This window comes from Selaginella moellendorffii, unplaced genomic scaffold (genome assembly GCF_000143415.4).
Source record: "Selaginella moellendorffii unplaced genomic scaffold, v1.0 SELMOscaffold_4, whole genome shotgun sequence".
In the NCBI taxonomy this organism is placed as follows: Eukaryota; Viridiplantae; Streptophyta; class Lycopodiopsida; order Selaginellales; family Selaginellaceae; genus Selaginella; species Selaginella moellendorffii.
This window is the reverse complement of record NW_003314265.1, coordinates 3329325-3341382: the sequence shown is the minus strand read 5'-3', so window position 1 is coordinate 3341382 and position 12058 is coordinate 3329325. Positions and strand designations below refer to the sequence as shown.

Here is a 12058-nt window from a genome sequence, read left to right as displayed (position 1 = left end):
AACACCAATAAGATATTAGTGATGCCAAGGTCAGAGACTTAGGAAATGAAGTATGCTAATTCAAAAAAAATTAATAATGCTGATAAGTGTGGCCAATCTTATTATACCTAACAACAAAAATCATGGCTACAACCATGTTTTTGTCCTTGTACTATAATATTGACCTCTATTAGAATAAGATTATTTTCCATAGAAAGTAAAGCTAAAGCACACGCATCTAAGGCAATATCTCATAACATTGTATCAATCAAAAAATATCATTAAGGGTGGCTAGGATAAATGATTATACAAGTTCCACAAAATTTTGATGAAGTGTTAAGATCTTAGATATAGGCATTATAATTAATAAATAGATGATTAAATTTATTTATATTTTCAACTATTATTTTTAAAACATTTGACTAATTTTTATTTTTTAAAGACATGAATGTTTAAAAATCACAAATAAAATGGAAATCACTATTTTTAGTATTTGTTAACTATAGTTATTTATTTGTGAAATTAAAAAATAATCTACTATATTACAATAACCTTAAAAACTAAGAAAAGTTGGTAAAATACAAATGATTTCTTAAAATATATACTTATGGACCATCCAATTTTATTGATTTGTGAATATAATACTAAATTACCATTATTCTGTATATAATATATTATATTTTTTTCTCAGTAAGTGTTTACCATAACTTATTATTTCCTGAATATAGAACTAAGTGAATGCAAAAAACAAAATAGTTTTTGATTTTGCAGATAACAAAAAACTATTTGCTAACAACATATGATGAGGCTTATTCTTAGAACTATTATATAACGTACTTTTAAATATATTACAATCCTCAAGGAACTGTAAGGCTTGAATATATGAACTATCTTGGCTATAATAAATTTGATATGTTTTACTGGTTATTATTGCATAATTAACAGCATTATTTATCATTTTAAAGATGTTACATATTAATAAAATTTTGAAACCACTATAGGTTGTATGCCCACTAATTAATTTATTTATATTTCCACTTGATGCACAATTTGGAAATTTTCCTTTAAACCATGATAGCTTTATAAGGACTTCTCCTATAGATAAAGGTATTGTAATTGCATTTAACCAAGTTTCTAGATATTTTTCTTTTCAATTTATATTTGCAATCATAGAATTGATAGCATTTAGAATTTTTTGCATATCAAGTTGATTTGTGCTTCCTTCATATCCAAATTCAAGTGATGTATTTTCAATTTTACAAATAATTGCTAAAAGGACAAGTACTAAAGACATTTCGATGGTACTTTGCCATTTCACAATATTAATATACAAAGTTAAATTGTATTTTAGCATATAAAAAATTAACCAATGCTAATATTTTTCTTTGGATTGTTTGTTTTAGGAGATCTGTAATTTCTTCAGAGTCAATACTTATTTTCCAAATTTTACATATTGAATAACATGAAATTGGTTCTAAATCTTCTGCCTCAATTTTCTGCTGGAAGGCACGCATGATGCTGACAAACAAGCTAGAACAATGTACGAAGATTTCTTGCCTCTCAAGAACAGCACCACTACTTCTCTCGTACTCCATCAGCACTCAGCCAAGGTATTGAAAATTAGCAATCTTCTATTCGCTCCAGGCCATGTCCACTCCAAGTGTATAGCGGGCGAGCTGTGCTGGCCAGACGCACAGACCCGGGCATCCTTCAATCGGTCCGTGGGAGGGAGAATGATTAGCGTGGCCCCTTCAGCATCGCCATGCCATGATCCAAACTACGACGAGCGAGCCTGCAACGCCGTGAGGAGCGGCTGGAACAGTCCCTTCTGGAGGACCGATCAACCGGGTACGCTGCAATCGTTTGGGGAGCAGCGCTGCCTGATCTCTTCCAGGGCCCTTCCTCGGGCGGAGCACGGCGGTGGGAGCTCTCAGCATTAGCTTGGGTGGTAATCGAATGTATGGGATGTGAGGGAGTGTCTCAGATGCTCGGCACTGCCTTCCGCATCTGGCATCCCAACAAACATCATAACGGGCAGCCAGATGCGCTTTTGACACCATGCCGTGTCCACACGCTGCTTCCTGGACAACGATGGTTAGAGCTTGTGTCGAAAGCTGGCCAGTAAGACAGACCTGTGTTGGCGATTCGACTTGGAAGGCACACGGGTTGACGAGATATCGCTCGCAGCCATTGTGGAAGCCTGTGGCAGCCAAAGAGCTCTTGCCAAAGGAAAGTTGATCGGATCACAGCGGCAACTCTGAAGAAGTCTATGAAGTCGTTCTGTGGACTTCGATGATCTCGGCCTTCGCTCAAAACAACCTCAGCTCCAGCCCTCTTCAACTCTTCCACCGGATGCTGCTCGAAGGCATCCAGCTGGACATCGTCGCCTACACTACGGTTCTCGATCCTTGTGGAGTAGTGCAGACCAGAGCCGAAGGCAAAGTCACCCACTCGAGCATTACTGACGCTGGTTTGGATACCGGGGCCGCCATAGCCAGTTCTCTCATCACCATGTTACTCCCAAGTGAAGGTGCGTAGACGAAATAGACTGCGGTGATCTCGGCTTACGCTCACAATGGTTACGGCCGACTTGCTCTTCACAGCTTCGCTAGCCCGATCACGTACCGTGCCTCCGTCCCCGACATTACACTCGGTAAACTTCTTCATGACGAGATTTCTTGTTCCAGCTTGGACCACCACCTTCAGCTTCAGAATGTTCTCATAAGTCTCTACTCCAAGTGTGGCTGCGTGGATCGAGTCAAGACCATCTTTGAAAGGTTTCCAACCGTCGGTGTCATCCCAGGCTCTGCGATGCTGCAAGCTCATGCTGAGAACGGGCCCGGCCACCAGACACTGAGCTTCTTCAGGCTCATGGTGGTCCAAGGTGTTCATCCTGAGAACGTCACCTTCCCCAGCGTTCTCTAGGCTTCGGGCCTTGTCGATGTTGGTTGTGGATACTTTCGATGAAGCAAACTACGAAGTTAAAGAGACTGGGTCGATCTGTTTGCCCGGTCTGGAAAGCTGGAGGAAGCAGAGGAACTGATTGGCAGCATACCCTTGGAGCCCGAAAACTTAACATGGCTGGGTCTGTTAGCTGGTTGCAAAAGCTAGGACATGTTGAGCGGGTACCGGAGCAGCATCACGAGCTCTCGAGCTCAATCCAACAAAAACCTCCGGTCCGGATGTCTTGTTGTCCGGTTGGAGACTGTAAACACTAACGATTTTTGAAAAAAGAATAGTTAGCTGAGCACTTTGTGCTCCTCAGGTCGACAAAATTGGGTTACCTGCACAAAGAAAAACAATGTCAGCTACTGATACCAATGAAAGCTCCAACTTACATACTCGCGACGATAAAAGTCTTTTGTATCTGCATAAAAACCGAGTCAAACTCTAAAACTTAATAAGCTTTTCAAATCTCACCAGAGCTCGATGCCATTGAAACGAAATATGACCAGTTGCATCTTCATATTCTACGCCAACCGGCCTTGATCAATAATGGCGGTGAGCTGCTTACGCTCATAAAAGTTTCCAGCTTCGTGTAGCTCGGACAAGAGTGATTTTCCAGGGTTCCTCCTAGAAAACGCATCCGATTCCTGTTCCAGCAACTGTCTCGCTTCTCGTACGCCTTCATTCTGGTAGTGCCCCAAGATCAGCGCCTTGTAAGTCTCCATATCCGGAACGCACTTTGAGAGCTTCATAAAATTGAATAAGTGCCTGGCACCCTCTAGCTTCTTTGTGCTGCACAAAGCCCGTATGAGTTGAGTGTATGTGAAGACGTTGGGCTCAATGCCAGTCTCGACCATGACTTGAAAGAGCCGGCAAGCCTCCTCCTCTTGACCAGCAGAACACAGTGCAAAGAGCAGAGTGTTGTAGGAAATAACGTCCGGATAGCAGCCAGCTTCCACCATCATTTCCAGCAGCCTGCAAGCATCGTCTAGCCTTGCTGAGCGGCAAAAAGCGTAGAGAAAGATCGTGTACACGACTGCGTCTGGCTTGACGCCACGCTCCTCCATGGCTTTCACTACTACAAAGCCTTCGTCGGTCATTCCCATGGCGCACAATGCATCTATGACGATGCTGTACATAACCACGTCCGGTTTGCAACCATCCCCCCCTAGAAGTTGCTCTGACTCCCTACTCCCGTTGGTCAAATCCTCCAGAAGCTGACACGCTGCCTCAACTTTCCCAGTCTTGCACAGGCACTTCATAAGCCTGCTGTATAGCAAATTGGTGGCGGGGCATTTCCTCTCCTGAGCGAGTTCTAAGACTCTCAGAGCTGATTCCCAGTCCTCCATGTTGCAAAGTGGATCAACTATACTGAAGTACGTGACTTCGTCTGGCTCGCAACCTGCTTCGATCGAAACCTTGAGAACTACCAATGCCTCGTCGAACTTGGACGTCTTGCACAGCCCGCCGATGATGCAATCGAAGACGACGGCATCAGGAGCGTATCCTGCTTCCTTCATACGGCCAAGGAGTACCACGGCGTTCTTGAAGTTCCCCAGCTTGCAAAACCCGTTGATGACCCGCGTGTATATAAACTTGTCCGGTTTGCAATCGCTCTCCTCCATTGTCTTCAAAACCTTTTCAGCCTGCTCCACCATGCCAAGCTTGGAGATGCATTCGATCATGTTGTTGTAAGTGAAGATATCAGCAGGGACGTTGTTTCCTCGCATAAGCTCGTAGAGCCTCAGAGCTTCGTCAATCCTGTCACCTTTGCACAGCCCTTCGATCAAGCAGTTGTATTCGAACGTGCTCATCGCCACCTTCATCGTCCCGAACAAGGCTATGATCTTCTCAAACGAGAACGGCGAGCCCCCTTCTGGATGATCAAACACTGACAGCTTCCACACAAGGCCACGCTGGAGCAGCTTGCGGATGACAAACGAAGCCTTGGCCAAAGCACCTGTCCTGAACACTCCGCAGATGAGAGAACAGCAAAGAAAATTCCTATCAGCTAGAGTTACCGAGGAAGAGGCTGCCGTGTCTTCCAGCAAGCCTATTGCAGTGTCTTCCTTCCCAGCTTTGCAAAGGCTATCCACCACCATGCTCAAAGCCATCGCGTTTACTTGCAAGCCCTTGCTGCTCATCCACTTGAGAAACCTCACGGCCTTGTCCACTGCGAGTGCCTTGCAAAAAATCCGGACGAGCGCGTCGGCGGTGGAGTCACTGAAAGTGAAGTTCTTGGCCATCAAATCCTCCACCATTCGAAAGACGTCCTGGAACCTTTGGAGCTTTGCCAGTGCTCCAAAGATGACATTGTAGATGTGAGCTGGGAACTCCTGGCCTTGATGCCGCAACTCGTTGAAAATCGCCTGTGCTCTATCCACCATGGCGCCATTGGCATAGCACACCACCAAATCCAGCGCTGCCTCCGGCTCTAAGCTGCACCCTTGATCCATCATCTCGCCAAGAACCGAGTCGATGTCACTTAGACGCTTGGCAGCCGCCAGATTTCTCACCACCTGGTTATAGATCCTCGAGTCATGCTTGTAGGAGGATCGATTTTGCTTCCCTGCCCAGCGATAAAAGAACAATGCCGTGCCTGGATCGTTCCTGAGCCCCTTAACCATCTCAAGGACGAAATCCGGGGTGAGACGATCGCCGATGACGCGCGCCAGCGCGTCTTGATCCTCGGATTTGGCGCATTGCCGGAGCTGGGAGATCTGCGCGGCCGCATTGGCGTACCTGGCGTGAGAATCCCTGTTCTTGAATGAGAACGAGGCCTGGTGGAACATCCGCTGCTTGAAATCTGGCGCCTCCGCCAGCTCCGCCGAGAGGGATTGCGATTGCGCCGAGCCGGCGATGCTCCGCCACTGGAGGAAGAAGACGTGCATCGGCGACGCGACCAGCGGCTCCACAATCTCGATCAGGAAATGCATGAAATTCTTGAACACCGCAATGTCGTCCATGGATCTAGCCGCGGCAGTCCTTGCGATGTGGAGAGCCATCAATGGCTCGCTGGCAGCCTCCTCCCTCAGGGAACATAGGTGCTCTTGCCGGGAGCGGAACAAAGAACACCAAGCGCCCTAAACCCTAATGCGAGAAATACCAAACTAACGAAATGTCGTGTCTTTACTTTATTAACGTCTCGTTTGTTATACAAACTATCTGCGATCGTAGTATCTGGAGCACAGCAACTAAAACTTTAGCACAGGAGAGATGGAGGAAAAGAATTTTTTGTTTGTGGACTTGCCTTGATGGTGATCGACTCCTACTGCGACTCCGGCTGCTACTGCGGCTTCGGCTTCTAAATCTTCGCGTCTCTGCGAGTTTTTCCTGTCTTTGCCTCTCTTGCTCTCGCTTCTTTAGCATCTCCGAGACAGTGTCTTTCTTAACTGCGGAAAACGGTTCACAATTGTATGGACGGAAGAATAGAAAAGCTTACTTTGTTTGTTGAGTTGCTTGCTCATTATTCTCTTTAGCCGCTCTTGTGGAGTTTCCTTCTTCTCTGCTTGCTGAGCCTTTGGAGCAGCTGGAGGTTTACTGAGCTTTGCAATAGCAGATGATGTACTGGAAGAGAACCACCGAGAAAGAAAAGCTTTAGAAGGAACAAACACACACCTTACCTGCTCAAAGGCGTCACTTTGTGGTCTTTTCTGTAGCCCTTCTCCGCGTCTGCAATCAGAGAACCCCCGACTGATGTCGCTGGATCACCGTGCAAGGCTTCCAGTATTCGACCGGGAGCAGGCCTATTAGCAGGAAAAAGTAATGTTAGTAAAGAATAGAGAACGTCCGTCTCTAATGCAAAACTACCAGCTTTCATACAATCAATCGCAAGCAGAAAATGCAAGGAGGAAAGAGAAAGTAAAACTCGAAAGTGGTAAGCCCTCTACCCCAAGAGCTGCCTTGGGGGCCAGGATAGAACTGCAGCATTGCAAGGACACAGGGCCAGTGCTCCGACCGACTACTAGTGTCAACTTGGCATGGAGGAGGCGATGGCGGTGGAGAGTATCCTCTGCTACGTCCCTTGTCATCCGCTTCGTTGTCACCTCCAAACTCCGTTATGTACTCAATCTTCCCCACGCGCGAAGAGTCGGACTTGCGGGCTCTATCGGAGTATCCATGCCGCCTTGACCGAGGAGAACGAGACCGAGACCTCGATCTGTAACAAATAAATGTCAGAAGCGAGTAAAGTGAGTCACCAGAATGGCTCACCTTCTCGAGCGCTTTCTGTAAGAGTACGAGTCGCTCTCTCTGCAAAAGGAAAGCGTGAAAACTTGAACCAAGTTTCAGATAATCACCTATAAGGATCGCTAGAGATAAACCGACGTGCAGCATCTCTTTCGTACTGTGAAGCTTTCCGCCTCTCTTTCCTGCTAAGCTTCTTCAAAAACAAGCAATTCCTTTAAGAACTTCGCAATAGTAAAATACTCTTACCATAGCCGTGTCACCCTTTGCAGCTTCTTTCTGCCGACGTTCTGCCGCTTTAACTTTCTTATCCATGTGTGTAAGCCAGCCGAACCGCTGCACACCGTGGTCTCTACCGATGCAGTCAGTTTCTTCGTCCTCACTATCACCGCTGCTGCTTTCCAAATCGCCCTCTTCATCTTCGACAGCATCTTCATCGTCACTAGCACGGGCTCCTCCATCGTATGAGTATCCAACTTGTGCGTAAACACCCTGTCCAGCACGCTCCCTGGAAAAAAAGAGAGACAATGAAAGAAAAAGAACAGGAACAAAATTTACAAACCTGTCCAATGTAGAGGAGCCAGTCTTCGTTTCGTCTTCGTGATCAACATCCAGCAGCCCTTGCTCATCACTGACTGGAATACACACCCCCAGAGTGCATGAGCGCTTGATCATCGAAGTTTTTTGGAAGCTCTAACAGTCGTTACGCAGAAGAAGCAATTCGAGTAAGGACAGAAATACCGACATCCTCGACGACGACGCTTGATAAGGTCCCGATACCGCTCAAAGTTAACCAGCTCCTCGAGCTCTTCCTCCTCTTCGGTCTTCTCGTGCCGCCTCGACTTATCGCTCTCCCGGATGAAATCCAGGAGTGCCCTCCCATCAAATCTACACATCCCGCCATGAGAATCACACAAAGATCTGAGCTATAATCTCACCTATCAATCAGATTATCCTTCTTGCCGATCCACGGGATCCTGTCCACGAGAAATTTCCATCAATCCAGACCAAAAATGAGAGAAAAAGATCTCACAGGCCGTGCTGATCCTGCGTCGCCTGGTACATCGCCTGATCGACGTACATCCGGCATCGCGTTCCCGTGATCTTGAGCTGTTGCTGCGGATCGCCCCGGCGCTTTGCGAAGAACACCGCCCGCCGCTCCGCGCGCTTGCGGGCAGCGTCCATGATATCATGGACTTTCTTCTCGGATCGCCGAGCTTCGTGCCACATCCTGGCTCGATCAAGAGAGGAAGACTCACAAACCCTAGCACTGGGGAGAAAAACGGACGGCTGTGATCTGACCACTTGGCAGCATTGCTAGTGCATGTTTAGGGCAGCTATGATTCTAGCGAGGTTTCCAAAAATCTAGGAAGGGGTCCGCGAGGGATTTTGGAGGAGCGACCGTCATGCCTATGGATCCGGAGAGCTGTGGAGCAGCCAGATTTGCCCACATTGGAGCAGCAAGCGAGATCTATGTTCCGAATTCTTATCGCGCCGCCAGTGAAGATTTTGCTCCAGACGACGGCGGCGCTCCTTGCTCAAAGGTCAGTGCTCGCGTTCTATCAGACAGATCGCCGGGAGGATCTGTCGTTGCAGAGCTTTGCCGAGTCGCCAGCACAGATTCTTCTTCCAGACGCTGCTGCGCAGCTCAAGAAATTGAGGGCTAGTGGAGAGGGAGATGATACTTTGGCCAAGGTTTTTTTTCACAGATTGACTCCGTGCTTTGTTTTCGAGCTCGTCAAGATCTTGAGACGAGATGCCGACACGGCATTCTTCTTTTTCAAGTGGGCTGGAAGGCAACAGCGCTATGAGCATGACTCGAGAACTTACAACCAGATCATCTCGGTTTTGGCATCGGCCGGTCGGATGGAGGATTTGGACTCGGTTTTAAGCGAGATGGTGGATAGAGGATGTAGCGTAGATCTGGAAGCCGCGGCCGATCTAGTGGTGAGCTATGCAAAGTCCGGGATGGTGGATAGAGCTCAGGGGATTCTCAGTGAGCTCAGGAAGAGAGAACTCACACTTCCAGCTCGGATCTATAACTCCGTGTTCAAGGCTTTGGATAGGATGCACAGGTTTCAAGAGGTGTTTGAAATGGTGGAGGAACTGATTGAGCAAGAGAACTTTGTTCCAGAGGACTCCACGGCAGATTTGCTCGTCAGGATTTACTGCAAAGGATTTGCAGTGGACAAAGGAGCTTGGTTTTTAGGCAGGCTGGTCAATGCGGGCGTGCGAGTGAGTGCCAAGACTTTTGTGAAGCTGGCCGAGAGTCTTTGCAAGGCTGGGAAGGAAGACATTGCAGTGAAGCTCTTCGACAGGATGGGGGCTGTTTTTGCCGATGGTAACTTTCTTTGCTGCTCGATAGTTTGCGGGGTCGTCAGGACGGGCCAGTTCTCTAGAGCTTCTCAGGTTGTTCGCGAACTGGCTCAAAGAGGCTTGAGCATCTGTTACTCGCCAGAGATTTCGTTTCCAGAGGCAGCCCGAGGATTCTCTGTCAGTGATTACTTCGAGCTCTTCCAAGCGATGAATCTCCGTCCCAGCACCTTCGAGTACAACAGCTTTCTCCAGGGGTTTTGTAGAGCCTCGGAGATGGAAGAGGTGCTAAAGGTGTTCGTGCTCATGCGAGAGAATGGAGCTCCAGAGGATATACATACATACCACTGCGTCGTGGACGCCATTACAAGTTTTGGAAGAATCGACCACGCCACCGCAGTTTTAGAGGCAATGGAGCAGAGCGACTGCTGCATGCCGGATACTGTCACTTACACCCGAATGATCGACGGCTTTTGCAGAAGAGGTGAGCTGGACAAGGCGTTGGTGATCTACAGTCGGATGAAAGACTCTGAAAGCTCTCCGGACGTTGTCACTTTCGGGTGCTTGATCAACGGGTTTTGCAAAGCTCTCAAGTTCGACGAAGCAATTATCATCCTCAAGGCCTCACTTGACGCTGGTTTGGAGCCAGATGAGATAACTTACTCAAGTATCATCGATCCGCTATGCAACTTAGAGCTCTGGGATATCGCGCTCGTGGTTTTCGAGCTAGCAAGACAGAGAAACTGTCCGGGAAGCATTTATCTCTACAGTAGGCTGATGAATTGCCTGTGCAAGGCTGGGAAGATTGAAGAGGCTGTGCTCCTACTCGAAGATATGAGCCATGGACGGAAGCATTCCGGCCAAGCTTTAGGTGGGGAAGTTTGCAAGCCGACATTGGTGATTTACAACAACGTCATCGATGCCTTCTGTCAAGAGAACAGGATTGAAGAGGCGCTCCAAATGGCGAAAGCTATGGAAGAACAAGGTATAGGGGCGGATGTAGTGACTTACACAAGTTTCCTCCGTGCATTGTGCAACGTTGGAATGGTAGACGAAGCTTGTAAGCTGCTCGAGATGATGGCGACGAGTGGCAGCTCCTTTCCAGACGTGATCGCTTGCAATGCTCTAGTGGGGGCGTTTTGCTCGGCTGCTCGAGTTGAAGAGGCTTGTAATCTATTGCGAGCCATGCTGGAGCACGGGATTGAGCCAGATGATCTCACGTATACGCAAGTCATTGGAGCTCTGTGTGCGAGCAAGAGGATGGAGGCTGCAATGCTCCTGTTTGAGTACATGAAGGTGGCGAATCACACACCAAAACTAACTACTTATAAAGAGCTCATGCTTGGGCTCTATGTGAATGGAAGCCTGCAAGATGCGAGGAAGTTTTTGGAGCACGAGGCAAAGACATTTTCTCTTGTAAATCCTGGAAAGTCTCTAGTCTCGGAGCTTCATAAAATTTTGAATGTTAACCAACAGAGGCAACTTAGCTTTATTGTGTCTTAAACATAAAAACGTGCTATTAATATTAGCGTTATGGGATTTTATAACTACTCATTTATGCATATACATTGGTTTTTGGGCTATTCCAATGCACATTTCTTTATTTTTTTCCACTTCATTTCCATATTCCATGCACTCAATGTAATAGTGTTTATTCTTAAATAAATTTATTGATCAATTGGAAGTTTAAAATTAATCTTTTTATTAGATGGTAGAATAAATAATTTGTTACATGCTGCATGTAATAACACTTGGTTTGCTTAATAATAGTTTTATTTATACTTATTAATCCAATTGATTAAATAAAAGTTTATAATTATAAACATGTTTATAATTTATAAACACAAGATTAATCTTATTACATATCAACCATTTGATGATAGAATAAAAAATGATATACTAGAAAGTGTTTAAACAAGTTTATAAATTATAAATATGTTTGTAAATTATAAATACAAGATTAGTCTAATTGAATAACAACCATTAAATGGTAGAATATCCTAGAATATCCAAGAATATTCTAGGTATATCCATTACCATCCCACAGGTTTGCTTAAGCAAACCAAAAAAATATACTGGTTACAAAAATATATTAGGTATAAATATAAACTAAATATATAAATTAATCTAAATGAATAACAACTATTTAAAATATCCCAGAATATCCATGTATACTCTAGATATATTCACTACTGCTTAAGAAAACCAAAACTTACTATTTTTTTAAAAAATATTACTATTAAATTTGAATATATAAGTGCTTGAGATATAGGAATAAGTTTATTAATTGAGTTTTAAAACCCTATTTATATACAAAAATAGATGAACTAGATTCAGTGGTATATATATATATACATATATTTACAAACCTTACACCATCCTCCCCTCTGTAAAATGAAAAATGTGATGGCAATAAGTTATGTGGAATATCTAGAGTTTTTGTTGAGTGATTATAAATTATTATAAGAATTTGAAGCTCTCACAAAACCACCAACAATTGCTTATAACCATGATTGAAATAAAACCCAAAGTTATGGTATAAGCATTAATTAACTACAAAATCCTGATGAACTAATTGTAACTTCATATGCAATTGCCAAATGCTTAAATTAATTTTGAAGTCATAACTTTAAAT

General features: G+C 45.2%; 3 protein-coding genes across 5 annotated transcripts; 1 reads left to right on the top strand and 2 right to left on the bottom strand.

The window, feature by feature from the left end:
• Positions 1-1447: 1447 nt before the first annotated feature.
• On the bottom strand, positions 1448-5994 carry LOC9654083 (pentatricopeptide repeat-containing protein At1g09900). The gene is made up of 4 exons (XM_024668989.1): positions 3400-5994; positions 3318-3346; positions 2112-3263; positions 1448-2060 (listed from the first exon to the last, which is right to left on the bottom strand). Exon 1 carries the CDS (start codon positions 5928-5930, stop codon positions 3450-3452), a length of 2481 nt encoding a protein of 826 aa, XP_024524757.1. The 5' UTR covers positions 5931-5994; the 3' UTR covers positions 1448-2060; positions 2112-3263; positions 3318-3346; positions 3400-3449.
• A 34-nt stretch (positions 5995-6028) lies between these two features.
• On the bottom strand, positions 6029-8379 carry LOC9654858 (CLK4-associating serine/arginine rich protein). 3 transcript variants are annotated; one of them, XR_002991669.1, is made up of 12 exons: positions 8144-8379; positions 8049-8087; positions 7856-7998; positions 7673-7745; positions 7360-7618; positions 7224-7306; positions 7138-7176; positions 6816-7084; positions 6549-6671; positions 6368-6492; positions 6176-6317; positions 6029-6105 (listed from the first exon to the last, which is right to left on the bottom strand). XR_002991669.1 is itself a non-coding variant. In XM_024668990.1 (12 exons), exons 1-12 carry the CDS (start codon positions 8338-8340, stop codon positions 6087-6089), a joined length of 1443 nt encoding a protein of 480 aa, XP_024524758.1. In that variant the 5' UTR covers positions 8341-8379; the 3' UTR covers positions 6037-6086. The 3 variants fall into 3 exon arrangements, 2 of the variants coding, with proteins under 2 accessions (XP_024524758.1, XP_024524759.1); XM_024668990.1 differs by having other exon boundaries at positions 6037-6105; positions 6884-7084; XM_024668991.1 differs by having other exon boundaries at positions 6037-6105; positions 6884-7084; positions 7224-7303.
• Positions 8380-8464: 85 nt separating this feature from the next.
• Positions 8465-10977, top strand: LOC9654082 (pentatricopeptide repeat-containing protein At3g48810). The gene has a single exon (XM_024669367.1). The coding sequence runs from the start codon at positions 8584-8586 to the stop codon at positions 10924-10926; it is 2343 nt and encodes a 780-aa protein (XP_024525135.1). The 5' UTR covers positions 8465-8583; the 3' UTR covers positions 10927-10977.
• The last annotated feature ends 1081 nt before the right edge of the window (positions 10978-12058 follow it).